Here is a 15802-nt window from a genome sequence, read left to right as displayed (position 1 = left end):
ACTGCCTGGGTTCAAGATCATGGACTCTTAATGAAGTCTAAGGACCCGAGTTACTGTTCTAGAGCTACTTTTTAGTAGCTGTTGGATTTGGGGAAAGTTACTTAACCTCTCTGAGGCTCTTTATATAAGATGAATAAAATAGTACTTATCACAGTTCGTGAGTGAGAATTAGATAACAGAATGATTATTAAGTGCCTGGTACTTACTAGGTACTCAATGAGTAGTAGGTAATAGTCACATTCTTACTTGAGACAGTAGGTGTAGTAGTTAACAGCACGGGAGTCAGATTGGGGCTCCAGTCCTGGTTCAACTCCTTCCTAGCTAAGTAAGGTTACTTCACCTCTCTTAGTCTCAGTTTCCTCAACTGAAATACCTGGGAATCATGATGGTGCCTGCCTCCCACAGTTGTTGGAGGATTAATTGAGATAATGTATATAATGAGCCTATACCCAGTAGATAGATAGCCGTAAAGTTTGCTGTGTCATGGTTGCATTGTTATTTTAACAAGTGCTTTCAGGCTAGCCATGCTACCTAAACAAAGCTTTCACATATCAACTCTACTCTGAACTACAGAGAAGTAGTTAGTTCATGCCAACATATTTCTGCCTGTATTTCTTCTTTTGTACACACTTTGAAACAAAAGTCGCGTTCCCAAATCCATGCAATTTGACTTTGCTACCAAAAAAGAGTTACTGTTTGAGTCAAATGAGACTTGCCTTGCCTTGTTCCAGGATCAACAACACTACCTCTATTGATATGAAAGGCAAGGGTCAGTCCTGCTGACCTCTTTGGTCTCTGCCATGGCTGAATATGAACACACCCATTTCGGCATAGCAAATCCACCTACTTGGTCCCATTCTTCTGAAGGTATAAAAGACAAACTTGCCTCATCTTGGAGAAACGCTGGAACAGACTTGCTCATCCTCTTGAGTTTGTCGGGGTGAGAAAACTGATTATCAGGTTGTGAAGGCACTGTGGAAACTGAACAGCATTTCCATTCAAAATTACCCACATAATTATTAGACAAACATAAGGCATAAGTTGAAAACACACCTTTCATCTATGAGCAGATGTTTTTGTAAAAAGGTTAAAGGCACAATAGTTCACATGCATAGGATCCTAAGATAAGCAACATGCAGTTTTCATAATTATATAAAAACCAGCAAGGAGTTGAACCAAATAGAAAATAAAAATTGATTTAAAAACCATTAGTTTTTACTAAACTGGAGCTGAATTTGAATTATATTAAAACATTCTGCCTAATTGGTTTTAATTTTTTTTTTTTTTTCACATCAGAGTTTTGAACCACAAGATCTGTAATTTATTGGTTCATCTCCTTGAGATATATTTTTAACATGCTGCAGGCTGAAAAACTATTTCATTGGACAGCAGGGATCTTTGTACACAACTCACTCATAAAAGTGTCCTGGTTATTGAGTGTCTAAGAGAATGTTTATTGATTGTGAGGATTACATCTCTGATAGCGTTTCTCACTCATAATTATGAAACACCACAATTTCAAAATTAATTATTTTTTGAAAATAGAAATTATTTAGCTACCTGTCAACTCAGAGAATTTTCAATACAGACACTCGAGGCCAAGTTTAAATGATTCAAGTTAGGACAGTCTAAGAATTTAACATGAAAATGCAGCATATGGTTTCCTTCTGATACATTAAGTATATACATGGAGCACAATAGGATGATGAATTCTATTCCTAATTTGTGTAACTCTAGTTAGAAAATTATTTTCTTCTTTTTCTAAATATCATAATGTCTAAGCTTTTCTTATAGTGAATCAGAGCTTTTACGCTGAATGAGTCCATATTTTTCAAGGCATTTAGAACAGTGCTTGGCACATAGTAGCCCTATATAAGTATTTGCTAAACCAAGAAATAGTATCTGATACAGATTCTTTAAATTATCTTTCAATGTGATACAAACATATTGACTTGCCTTATCACTGAGATACTAGGAAAACATTAACAATCAAATTATATTTCTATATTTAACTCAAAAGTTTCAAATTCAGCCCTAAGCATTAGCTAAGCTTATCTTTAGTTAAAAGAAATCTAATGAAGGAAAACTGAAAACTGAGCTACACATATTAAATATTTGTTTATTCACATCATAGTTCTCACCTAGCCTTAGGCTCACGAATGTATCAAAATACATTTAGGTATCTTACAAGGTGATACCCACTTATATCACTTCCCATTAAACAATAATATGTCTGTGTGTGTATTTGGGTGACTTATACAGATGCAGTATAACATCAGGTCCCTTAAGGGCACAGGATAGCCTAATGAGTATGCAAAAACTTTTAATCACAACACTGTTCCCTATTATTTTCAAGGTATATATCCACTACTCAAATGTAATCAGTTTTATACTTATTGGGCTTTAGTTATTTATGTTTTGATCATCTATCTCTCTCTTTTTTCTTTTAATTAAGCATTAAAAAAAAAACTTTCAAAATGTTTTTCAGTTACAGTTGACATTCAATATTATATTAGTTTCAGGTGTCCAGGTCAGGTATTTCCCTTTGTCCCATGATAAGAATACACTCTTCCCTAGAGAAAAGTGACAATCTTAACCTAGCCATTAAGAGTCATCTTGGAAGATGTCATTAGAGAGATATTAATTTATCCAGAATTTACCACATGATTAGCCTACTTGCCTTGGCCAATAACTAAGCTAATCAGGAAGTCACAAATGAAGATGCAGATATATTGGCTATAGGCAAAGAGGTAGGTAGGTAAGTAGGTAGGTAGGTAGGCAGGTAGATAGATAGTCTATGTCTATGTTTTGTTTTCCCTCCTCAGGCTAAACATTGAACACAACAGCAAGATAAAAGAAGATGCCCAAATTTAAGTACTTGCCCTTTCAAAAGCAACTGGAAAAGCCTATTTACCTAACACCCACCCGGGGAGACAGAAGTCTTGCTTCCTCTGCAGCAGTGGGACAGAGAACACACACCAAGGGCCAAAACCTGGATCGTCTTTTTTCCTAGGTAGTTCTTAAGAATTTGTCAGGTCACATGGCAAAGCTCAGCACCTTCCTCTCTGGCAGGAGGACCTCATAAGTGAAGTTTCAGATTTCAGGCTAGATGTCGCCGCCTTCTAGTATCAGCGTTTTGTTTCTCTAATGGTTTCTTTGCTTAAGCTGCTTTTCACATTTAGACCTTAGCACATCCAAAGATTGTTGGAAAACTGTTGTTAAAAATCCCATGGAGTCCAGACTGTGCCGCACTACTTTACAACCCTTTCTTTTCCCCTCAAATAAATCTTTTTTGGTGATGAAATAAAAAGATCCCACACTTTTCCGAAGGTGGGCACGTGTATCATTATCTTCAGACCTCTAGTGAATAAGATTATGAAACTGACTGAAACCGGGGAGCTAAGAAGACACACGCGCATATCTGCATGCTTTACTAGGTCCTCAAACACCTTTTTAATGTGCTGTCTGTCCTCAACACAGTAGACACAGTTAAGTAAAACAATCTTAAGATTAGACAGAAAAGAGTTGCTAGGTGGTGGATATTAATTAGTTGATGGACATTAGCCACCACATGTGTACATTTATTTCTTAAGATTCAGATGTTCATTTGCTTTACATATTGAATATATATAAGCTCTGAGGTTTAAAACCGGACTCAAAACTCAAGTTTTGAGTCCGGTTTTAAACCTCAGAGCTTAAACCCCGGACATAATAAAATTTGCTTCTATGAATGTATAGAGAGGCACATACAACCATACTAAATACAAATTATTAAAGTACATTTCTTTCTTGATCCAAATAAATTATGAATTGTTTCATGTCTATAGTCTTGTGTAAAGGCCACAGAGATCCACTACTCAAGACCATACTGCAACATAAAAGCCAAGTGATACTGGAAGGTGCCAACTTCATTTTAAGCAAAAACTCAAAGGGCAGAGAGACTAACAAAAAGATAATACTCAGCATTAACATATATATGTGTATATATATTAATTTTTGAAATACATGACTCTCCCTCAGTGGAACCACAAATTAATCTTTCAACACAGACAGTAGTAAATGTTTTTATTAAAACCCTTGCCAGAATGAAATAGTTTTATAAGCTGCAAGAGTTTAGTACCAAAAATAAAGCTGTGTTATTAATGGGGGTTAGTTATTTCAGTATATTTAATACCATTTAGAGTGGCAACATTTAGTCATTTGTGAGAAAGATCCTGCTACTCACTTCCTGGTATGCGTTCATTTGTATCTGGTTCCTGATCTGCTTTTTGATCTACTCAGAAGAGCAACATCGAGAATAAATACCATTTTAACAGAAGAATTAAAGAGACATGAAAGTAAAGCTCAAATGTCAGTTTCACAAGTCAGACTACAGAATACATCCGACAGATTTTCAGCTTGCTTTGATCCATGCCCCAGTAGGACTCTTTATTAGCCTCTTTAAGGTCTCCTATTCGACTAAAATTCCAATATCCTGCATAGGAACTCTTTAGCATCTTTCACCAATTCACTAAGCCAAGGCATGGAAAATAGAAGGAGCACTGGATTAGGAGTAATGAAGCTGAGATTCTAGTCCCCACCCTCCCACTGACCGACTAGCTAGCTATGGGACCTTAGACAAATTACTTAATTCTCAGAGCTTTTCTCATCGGTAAAACGGAGATAAAAATCTCTGCCCTGCTTACTTCAATGAGGTGGTGGTAAACAGAAAATGAGAAAGACAAAACTATTATATAAAAGCAAGGAATGATCTTTGAGAACTTCTGTTGCTGCTTTTATATGGGAAAGCTTGGTAAATATACATTTTCATTATTATAGTGATGCCAATTAAGTAAACAAAATTCCAGCAAATATGAATTCCATACATTTTCATTCATTTCCATAAATGCTATTAAAATCACTCATTTCCTTCCCTCCCCCACTAAGGCACTATTATCCTATTCATGCTATAACTGAACCAAGTAATACCTGATCAACTGACAAGCTTCAAAATTTTCTTAATCCTTAATATGCAGAATCAGTTCATTTTACCTTCAGTCTAAGCTCAGTTATTTACACAACCAGACACGGCATCCCCACTTTTGCTCTGGGACTCTTTCCTTTGAATTTAAAGCTTTACCAGGTACACCCAAAGAGATCTAAATGCTAAGAGTTGAGAATCAATATAGGAACAACTTAACCCAGGAACCCACGCCACTCTTCCTGCTTTCACAGGGAGTCCTGCAAGTCAGCGTAGCAAAAATCAGCTCATACTCATGGAAATACAATTTTCTATTTATAGAAATCCTGGCTTCCCAAGGGTCTCTGATGAGATCCTCACAACACTATCACTAGCAGAAGCCTTAAGAACATAAACAATTATATTAAATGCACCAAGTCAGAACCGTTTTATAATAACTTAGGCACCATTCATCACACAGTGGCAAATGACGTTTCTATTTATCCAACAGCTGTATCCAGTGACTGCCCAAACCACCCCATAACCTAACACAGAGATAGACATGCAAACACATAAAGATATTTACCATCTTCAGCACTATGTACTAATTCTTCTGGCAGATTATCTACTTTTGCTTGATCTGTTCAGGAGAAATTAACAAATGGTTAACACAGCTGACCCTTGGCAAGAAAGAAAAATGAGACTGTCCATGAAAGCCCCCGGATTTGGAGTTGGAAGCAATGAGTCAAGATGCAGTGAGGGGTGCAACCAAGATGTCTTCCCCAAAATACTTTCTCTTCAGATTAGCTACTTGAGCCAGTGCCATAGCGGGAGCTCCCATTTCAGCCCTGATGCAGCTTACATCAGCACACTGCTGCACACGGACTCCCAAGGGTTAGAGGGTTAGCTCAGAGCAAGCAATCGGCGGGCAGCGGGAGAAAGCGTGGGGCTGCAACAGCCTCTCTATTCTTCTAAAAAGGGTAAGATGCTAGCCATGACTAACACCTTCCCAAACCCATGGTCATTAACAAATATTTCTGTGCATGCATCACCATTTGTGTATGCCTCTGGGAGCCTTGCTTGGGAAGTCAACTGAAGAGATGTAACTGGGGACCAGCTGCTAAGAGGAATCTTGGCAGGCTAACATGAGAGTGGGTATCGGTATTTGGAAGGGAGCGTGCAGGAATACCCGTCAGCTGATGGTGATTTTTTTTTTAACCCTACACATTCCTGAGTACGTTAAAGCTGCACCATGGAGATAGCCCCTTGCTTTCAGGCAAGAGGTTTGCCAAATTGAACAATTGTTGCGAGTTTTTGTTTTTTTTTGTTTTTTGTTTTTTGTTTTCCTTCAGGGCCCATCACCAATATTAGGCAGAACAATCGGGCTGTCCAACAAAAGACTGGACTCGCCTTCTCTGGAAGCATTCAGGCGGATGTGGGGGTTGGCCACCTGTTGAGAAGGCTTTAGAGGGAATTCCTACATTGAAGGGAGTTTGGCATGGGTGACCTTCAAGGTCCCTTCCAACCCTGAGATTCCAAGATTTTTGGCAAGGCTAGGACTGCATGCCAAACTGGGAAAACTGCCTTTAGAGCCCTAGGAATCTCTGAATTTTAGACATTGTTTAACAGAGTGTTTTTCTTTTTTTTTCTTTTCCTTCTTAAATTCTGACTTCTTAGTCTCAATTACAGATGCATAAAAAATATTCTAAATATGACAATGGTCAATTTTTAATCATATGAGTTTGGCAGTGGTTAACTTTTACTCAGTAAATTTTCTCATGACCATCTGCAATCCTGTGGGTGTATCTTAGTTTAAAAACAATAAAAACAAAACCCTTAGAAGTCATGATTTCTAAGTCCATTTGTCTGGCCCACAAGTCCCTACAGTACATTATGTTTAATGCTAACACTCAAGAAATCTTTCACCCATGGAATAGCGTGCCTCAGGTGTTGTGTGTCAGGTGGTCTTTGGACTTATAATTCCAGTGTCCAAAAGAAATGCATGAAAAGAAGGAATACAAAAGGAAAGTCTTTGAAGCCAGGGACTAATTCATTTCCATATCATGCAAAATTCATCAGACATCCAACACTGTCATATATAACATGCTCACTTCATAAATCCTCTCAACAATAGTCTGTTGATTTTGAGTCCCAGATCTGCTGTATGATACTAAGCAAGTTACTTCACCTCTCTGAACTTCATTTTCCTCATCTGTAAAATGGGGATAACAACGACTTGTCCCTCACTGGGTTGCGTATGCCAGATAAATAAAATAATGCATGTGAAATGCTTAGCCAAGTCTTGGCACATAGTACTAATAAACATAAGCTGTTACTGCTAGAACCACAAGCTACTGCAATCTTTTAAAACCCGCTTGTGCTCGAATAAACACTCAAACTGGGATTCTTTAATATAAGGAAACCTGGTGGTCTAGTAACCAAACCTTAGACATCATTTTAAAAGCAAGGTCCAGCCACTTCAGGGGGACCATTTTTAGCTCACTTGGGTTATTCTCATCTGTTAAGCCTCCCTTTAGGGGTTTCAGTGCACAACAGCATGCAGTGAGGCCACAGAGGAGCACATAAGCATTTTAAAGCTTAGATGGAGGCATGAACAGTGGGGCAGACTTCATTCTCACTTGATGAATCTGATGAAATGTCTTCTAGACTTTTGGAAGGCATTTTCCTAGCAGCACTCCTTTCCAAAGTTTTCAAAACAGGACTGGGTTCTTCTTCTGAACCTGTTATAAGACAAAACCAATGAACACTGCACATACAAAAAAAAAAAAAAAAAACCCACCAAATTCTTAATAACCAATGGACATTAAAATGGCAGGTCGAAAGGTGAGATTGTGCCATTAGCTTCTACACTTTTATTTATTCTATGGAGCACTTCGCAGAAGAAAATAAAATTTCTTCACTAATAGTATGTCCTTTATAAAATTAATTTTCCTGGTGGAGAAATATTTGCAAGTATAGATCATATAGAAACAAGATTACCACATTAATGTCTTCTACACCTCTATTTTAGGCACATGATTGTTCTGTGCCAGACTTTGAATCTTTCCACTTTATTTCTAGCATTTGAAGATAGCCACAAAATGGTTTTAGGAGCATTTAAAAAATGAGCTGAAAACCATAGAAGGCAGGATTCAGATGTTTAACATCTGTCTATAATTGAATACACAGATGGGTAAATTCTCTAGATCAACAGATGTAGGCTTTTGGGGTTTCTTGAGCTAGTAAGATGTCCATCAAAATTCTGGGAAATGACATGAGGTAGTCAACTTTTTATTTTGCTAAGGCGTTTTAAAGGGGCAAGGGGTGGCTCTATCATCTACTAATGCCTTTCCTTTATAAAAGGAAAGACATTTTAGGACCAAAAGGGGGGAAAAAAAAGGGCGTAACTTCAGAATATAATAATGAAATATATCTAACCTTACAAAAAAAATTTCTCTAGACAGTAATTTTTCTATTTTGACAGTAAATACCTCATCAGAACCCTGCTCTGAGTACTGTTATTTATCACCGTTGTATTCTCAGTGCCTAGAACAGTGGTTGGCAATAGGCATTTCAAAAATGTTTTAAACCAATAAATGGTTCCATTAGTAAGCCAACGAATTTGGGAACCACTTCTTTTATTAAAATGCATCCCAGTTCTGCTCAATGTAAATAGGCATTCTACAGCACAAGGCTTCTAAGACAATTTAAATTTGGGATGCTCTGTGTTCAAATTTAAAAGGTTGTTTTTTGTTTTTTGTTTTTGTTTTTGTTTTTTTTTACTATAGACCTTCTCAGAGACTTGAATGTACTTATAATGTGCATAATCTCCCAGCATTTCTGAAAGTATTTGACCATGGGATCCTTTTTATTTTAAAGGAGCATTTTGAGATATTGGTTAGAGAAGAGCTCACCCATAAGTCAAATATGTTAGGTTGCTCACCAAATTTATGGTGCCTTTGTAGTCAGGTTCTCCTCTACTCTCACCTCACCACCGCATGTTTGTTTTAAAATAATTTAGGTTAGAGGATAGAAAACTATTACTGTACTATTTTACGTCTCTTACTTGGCTTATGATTTTAAAATATCTTCTCTGGGCTCTGTCCGATGGTTAATTAAAGTTGATTATATCATTTTTAGATAGACTTTTGCTGTTTAATGAGTTACAAGACCACCTTGCTGTTACGAGCCCCCCTCCTCCGAGGAGTCAGTTTATCCTCTGACAGGGTTGTTTATCAAAGTCTGCTTCAATGAGTTTCACATGCTGACTTATGCTCTTGCTCATGTCTGGATTCAGAGACATATTTTACTTTCCTTTCCTTACCAGCAACAATGGCTAGAGGTCCTTCAACTTGATTGATTAGGATTAAAGATGGGTTTTTGGTCAGTTTTCAAGAAGAAGCCCTATAGCTGCTTGCCAAGGTACCCAAACCTCATAAATTAGCCACTCAGTAAGGCTTATTTATTCTCAGTGAGACTGAAGGGAGGTAGAAAATAACAAATCCTATTAAAGCTACTAAGAAGGTGATCGACACTAGTTATTGTGCAACTTTGGTTAAAATGTTTCACTAGAGAGCATCTTTTATCATTTCATCACTTGAATCAGGTAACTTTTCATTCCTATTTGTTCCTGTGTTTCTCTGCTAAAATGTTCGGGTTGAATGAAATAGCAAACTGAGATAAACCCTAAGTTTCACAGCTTGGCTGAAACCAGTACCCCCAAGTCCACTTAGATGAATGTGGTAATCAATCGATTAAGATCTTCATCTGCTTAGCCAAGGCCAGAGCCAAAGAAATGCAGGAGGCCAGACAATGCCCTGAGGTGGAGTCAGGTGAAGTCAACGACCAAAGTCATACTCTAGAAGGGGAAGATTCTGCAGATAATTGAAAACAAGAGGGAGAGAGTGGCAATAAAACCACCACAGCACAAGGTATCCAAGGGAAAGGAAGCTTCAGCCTTGCACTTTATTCTTGGTATTTAGCCAGGATAAAGTATTGATTGCACCTAAAAAGGAAATCTGTGCCCATTTGTGGCAATTTCTTGCCGTAAATCTTACTTAGAGACTTCTGCTTGGATTGCTAATTATGAAAGAAATTCTAAATCCGGGAGGAAAACTTACTTAAATATTTTAGAGGTAGTTTCTAAAGCCAAAAAGTTTTTTAAAAAACATTTTTAAAACCTAAAAGTTCACTTGTTGATTAATCAGAATAAAGTGAGATTCTAAAACACTGCCTTGGGGGTAAAGCTATCTCTATGCAACTCATTTGATTAAAGAATATAAAAGGAAATGTAGTTTTTTTAATTATTAAGAATGGCTAGGGAGAACTGAAATGATAAGAATTTAGTGACCATTTGGGACTGTCAAATTAATTTCAATTAAAAAAAAAAAACTATCATCTTTTACATCATTATTCCATAAATCAACTCATTAACCAAGAGGTTAAAAACTTCAGAATGGTCACTGGAGGTATTTCGCCAGCTTTCTGCATTAGAACCAATGTTTCCATCTGAAAAATCAGAGTCAGAGACACCTTTATATTCTTCCTCTTTCTCTTGTCTCTTACATGGTGATGCCAGAATCAATTCACCTTTACTTGTTTTTGCAGGGTTTTCCTTCTTGGTCAGGACAGGAACGGCTTGCCTATTTCTGGACACACTAATTGCTCCAGGACCCTCTTCAAAGCTAGGTGCCTGAAAAGCTCCTTCTGGAACACCTGCAAACTCACGTTCACTATTCCTGTGCTCTAGGGGGTTTATACTTTCCGTGGTCCCTATTTCATGGTCTACGTAAAGTTGTGGAGTTCCAGGGACCTCAACTCCACTTTCAGAACCATAGAGACCTACTGAGAAATCAGTCACGGCTTCTCCTCCCAATACATTATCATACTGGTTGACTTGAGATTTGAGAACATTACTCTTCAGCTTCATTTCAGGGGTCTCTTGGGTTCTCCCCAAGAACCTGGCCTGCTCTGACTGTGAAGTCTCCTTCTCAGGAGTTTCTTCCTTCACTGACACCTGGAGCTGATAAGAAGGAGCTTCAGGTGTTTCTTTGAGTTGCTCAAAACCAGTATCAAAAGCACTCTCAGCTATTGATGGAGCCTCAGACTTTTTTACTGTTTCTTTTAGTTCCTCAGGGTGGAATTCAGAAGCAGCTTGCCTGGGCACCTGAGTGTTACCTATTAACTTTGATGGAGAAAGAGTCCCTGTGTCACTTTCATGTTTTGAGGAGGGCGTTTCCATCCTTTCCTTTAGTAGTTTTTCTAAGCCAGCACTGAATTCAAGCATCTCTGATTTAGGTTGAATAATTGTTTCCCTCACAATCTCTGCTACTTCCTGAGGCAACGCTTTGCCATACTGAGTAATGGTGGAACCAGATGAGCTAGGGCTTTGTTCTGATGGAAACCTTTGAGCAGCTAAATAGGATCCAACTTCATAAGTTTCATCAGAAACTGTGTTGAAGGAATAATGAATCTTTCTGTCTGGAACTATGATGTCCATTGTAGCCAATGGTGCGATAATTGCCAGAGAATTTGGGGGGCTACCTGCTGCTTGTACTCCTTCAGGAAACTCTGCTTTTACTTCTCCAATAACTACTTCCCGATCAACTGGATAACTCAACAAAGCTTCTCTAAGTAGCTTTTGTAATACAACATTCACATCACTCAATGCGGGTTTGGGAAGAATACATTTTTCTATAGTCTCTGAAATTTCCCTTTGAAAAGGTAATGCCTTTTCCTGGGCAGCAAGATGAGCATCCCTGGAAGAAGGCATATCGTGGGGAGAGTGGGCCACATCCCCAAAAGAACCCTTTCTGTGAAGATGGGAAGGTTGTTCCAAAGGCCGAGAACTTTCTGCAGCCGTCTGAAACAAGCTCTCTATGTTCAGCTGGCACTCACCACTTTCAGCTTCCTGAGGGAAAGCCATTTTCCCCAAAGTTTCTTCCCTCTCTGGAAAAGAAGTTATTATCTCTCTCTGATGAGCTGATGAGTTATGACTCCATTCTATCCCTTTTTCAAAAACTCTCTCTTCAGGCTCAGAGTCGATCCTAGTGGTGACGGGTTTCAATTTGGTTTGCAAGGGAGAGGGTATCATTCCAGTTCCTTCCTTCAGGAGATTGTCTAGACTATCAGCCAAAGTGTTTAGTTTGACCTTTGGAGGAGCTACTGTTTTGCATATACGCTCATTAATGATCTCCTTAGGTTCTTTGGCTGCTTCTTCAGCATCAGCAAAACCTGTCTTTTGTAGCCATGTCCTATTTTCAGACACATCTGGTTCAAGCACTTGTTTTCCATGAACTTTTCCACCAGAAGGCTGGACTGCTGGTGATGAGGCTTCTGAAAGCAACTTCTGTAAGCTGTCACTAAAAGTGTCTTTGTAGTCTTTAGGTAAAACACTTGTTTTCACAATGGATTCTTGAATATCTTGGTCTGAGTAATCCTTTTCTTCCTTGAACACTGGCATAACAAACTGTTTGGTATTCTTTTCCACATTTTCTTCTGATGACTCATTTCCTGGCAACCGATGAGTGGACTTTCTGGGTGGTCTCACTGGAAATACAGTTTCATCTGGTAACACCTGGAGTGTGGACTTTGAATTTAATTTCCCTATTTCCTCTGTTGCCGGAACTTTTTTTTGGCTCAGAAACATCTCTGTTTTATGGATATTTTTTCCTGATGATTTGCTGTCAAGTAATTCTTCGTGTTTCTGGCTATTAAAATGCACAGAATTTTTTTGGCTTATTGTCATAGTATTCTTCTCAACATTATCCTGACTTTTTGAGTTGGCTCCTAAGTCCCAAAACTTCCTCAAATTCTCAAATCGAGAGTGATTAGAAATCCATTCTGCATTGGGTTCATCTAGTCTTTCTTTTAATGACAGAACTTTAAAATTGGTATGTGATTCACCAATTACAGGTCTGTCTTTCTCCAAAGAAGTATGTATTTCAGTCCTAACATTTGAAGGATGTTGCAATGCTGGTAAAGTGATGTCTCCTTCAGAATGCAAATTGTCTGCCACTGGCAATCTTTTTATAGGCTCATTTATCTTATTCTGAAACAGAGACACTTTACTCGATTGGTCAATTGAAGGATAACTTTTGGATGGACCTGATATTTGGGCCTTGTTCTCTTTAGGTTTATTTGAAGAATAAAAACTGGACAGACAGGCTGCTTGGCCGTCCTCATCTAGGACCACTTGTTTGGCAGTGACTTGATTATATTCATTCTGGGCCACAGATGAACTGCCCATGGACTTCACAGGCTGATATGCTTTAGCAGAAGGTTGTCCCTGATTGAGTGAAGATCTGGGTTCTTTATGAGTTAACTTAGCTGTAGCTTTCTCACCTTCCCAAAAGGATATTCTGTCACTCACTCTTTTGTATTTCTCTCTTTGCACTTGGTTCTTTGGAACCTCACTGGCTTCTTGTTGTAGTTGGACCTCAGGCTTCTTCCAAGGAGATTTGTTGTTGGCAGCCCTGGAGAGTGGCTCAATAATCTCTGGCTCTAAGGAAGCTTTGCTCTCTCTCTCTGTCTTCATGTTGTCTTTCAAACTTGTTTCTTTGACAATTTTCGAAGAGTCAAAATTCGCCTCTGAGTTTCCTCTATTTTTTTCATAAACGTGAAGCTTGAGCTCTTCTTCACATAAGCTGCTAACCTCCTTAATGTTGCATGGAACTTGGTCTGCTGCATCAGATCCTTTGAGGGCACTGCAGGAATAGTCACTGGTCGGGGGAGGTACCCCATTTCCTTCCCCTATGTTTTTTGAAGCTTGACTATAGTCTGTAGTTCTACTCTCTTGATTTGAACCGTAGGTTTGAAATGGTTGCAATATGCCTAAACCTTCCTTGTCTTGTTGGGACAAATTAATAGATTTAGGTTTAATTTTTGCATTATCTTGGCAATTTCCATAAGGCAGCATATTTTTCTCTACCTGGAATTTTGAATTGATTCCCATAGGTGTCACCTCAACTTTGGTGGAGAACAGAGCTTTTGAGCCATTTTCTTTTAGACTGGTGTCATCTGTCACCAAGGCAATAGCAATCTGTGATTTTAAGTCTGATTCTTCTTCGGGCTCTGTTCTTTGGGGATATTGGAGAGGTGACTTATTGTCATCCAAATGAGAACTTCGATTAAACCAGTCTAGGACTTTAGATATGGAATCATCAGTTGTCTTCCTCATTTCGGTGGCATATGGATCAGAGCGTGAGGATGTCTTAGCTTTTAGGGCCTTGAGAAGAGGAGGCTTACCTTGCTGATGGTCTCTACAACTATGATCTGGCACCTGAGTTGGCTCAGGCTCCACACAAGACAGTTCATCTGCAACACAGAAATGCTTTTCTAAATAAGAAAAGAGAATGCTTAAAGTATTATTATTCAATCACTCGCATTACTGTTTATACCAGCATTTTCCAGGGGTTATAATGTAAATTCATCCTAATTAGGATATTCTACCAAAGTTGCCGTATAATAGTAAAGGAAGGTAAATGCAGACCCCTGGCAGTATGGGATTAAACTGAATTGGGAATTTCTTTGAAGTCTCTGGTTTATTTTAAAAAATTTGTGTAAATTTTGTATTCTGCCCCACATTACATTTCATATATTAATTTTCTCCTACTCTCAAATCTTTACATAAAATTAACACTCCAGGAAGATATATGATGCTGATTTTTTTTCTCCGACTATGCACTGGCACATTCAGAAAGCCTATGAGAGCGTCTTATACCCAAGTTTGAAGAACACAGATTTTAGGAGTTGGAAAAACAACTTTCAAGGAAGATTGAATAAGGAGTTCCCTTTAGAACCTTAGAATGCCACAGTGAGGATATTTGCATTCGTGGGCCTTAGTGCTGATCTATTAAACCAGAGTATCTGAGGATGGGGTGCCAGGACGTTTACTAATAGCTATCCCAGTGGTTATTTAGCATACCGGGATTTTTGGACCATGATCTCAAGAGGCTCCTTCATTATCCTTTATTTTCTTCCTGTAATCTGTGAGTTAGAAGTAGTTAGAAGTAGTCAAATAAATTAAAATGAGGACTAAGGGAGAATGTGATCTCTACCTGTTCCCTGATGTTGGCTAATCGATAGCTAGGAGGCTAGAGAAGAATTTCTAAGTTTTTTCTAAGCTATCAAGAAACTAGAGAAAGTCCTTTCTGAGCCTTAATCACAGGGTACGGGGCACATGTAGATGAGGGAACTCGGACATTCTTCCCCTTTAGTTAAGACTCAGGTGCTTCAGCACTTCTCTCTCTTCCTTATAAATGCTAAGCTATGCAACACATGCTCCTGAAAATTATGTGACTTGAATTTGTAACGAAGTCAGTCACATTTTAAATGCACTAGAGGACATATCAGTTAATAAAATTCTATCTTTAATTTTAATCACCAATTCTGGCTAACTGTGAAAACAATAACGTCTTGTATAATAATTGACACAGTAGATACCAGTTTCCTTAATTGCACATTCCGCTCTTAAATATATGCCAATAATTGTGAAGTTTCTTTGAGAAATCTTTAAGAATTTTGTGTTAGTTTAACAGAAGACTACTCAATGATAAAAAAAAATTGTATATTATATACTGTTACTGAAAAAAGAAGTCTAGAGAGTATGAACATAATTTAAAATTATATTTATGCCTAAAATTATCAAAAGGCTCTACAATTAAATTCTAGCAATAGTTAATTCTGGGTAATGACATCACAGATGATATTTGTTTCATTACGTGTGTATTTTAAAAAAAATTAATGACATGAGTTACTAAGATTGATAAGAGGAGCCAATTTTGCTTCCAAACCCTAGACTCATATATTTTAGCTGTTGAGGTATAACATCATTTATCAGTGCATCTGAGGGCATTTTTTTAT

General features: G+C 38.0%; 1 protein-coding gene across 27 annotated transcripts in view; it reads right to left on the bottom strand.

Annotated features, from left to right (window-relative positions):
- Positions 1-15802, bottom strand: part of SYTL2 (synaptotagmin like 2) — a 95052-nt gene that overhangs the window by 14813 nt on the left and 64437 nt on the right. For 6 of the 27 annotated variants that reach the window (XM_036220461.1, XM_036220465.1, XM_036220458.1 and 3 more), the window contains exons 8-12: positions 10403-14254; positions 7579-7680; positions 5526-5579; positions 4226-4276; positions 887-981 (exon numbers count right to left, since the gene is read on the bottom strand). In XM_036220461.1, coding sequence (XP_036076354.1) covers positions 887-981; positions 4226-4276; positions 5526-5579; positions 7579-7680; positions 10403-14254 — 4154 coding nt within the window. The other 21 variants (XM_016160359.2, XM_016160362.2, XM_016160367.2 and 18 more) reach the window with 14 other exon arrangements.

This window comes from Rousettus aegyptiacus, unplaced genomic scaffold (assembly GCF_014176215.1).
Source record: "Rousettus aegyptiacus isolate mRouAeg1 unplaced genomic scaffold, mRouAeg1.p scaffold_m13_p_5, whole genome shotgun sequence".
NCBI lineage: Eukaryota > Metazoa > Chordata > Mammalia > Chiroptera > Pteropodidae > Rousettus > Rousettus aegyptiacus.
Note: the sequence above shows the minus strand (reverse complement) of the source record. Positions and strands in the feature narration are given on the sequence as shown.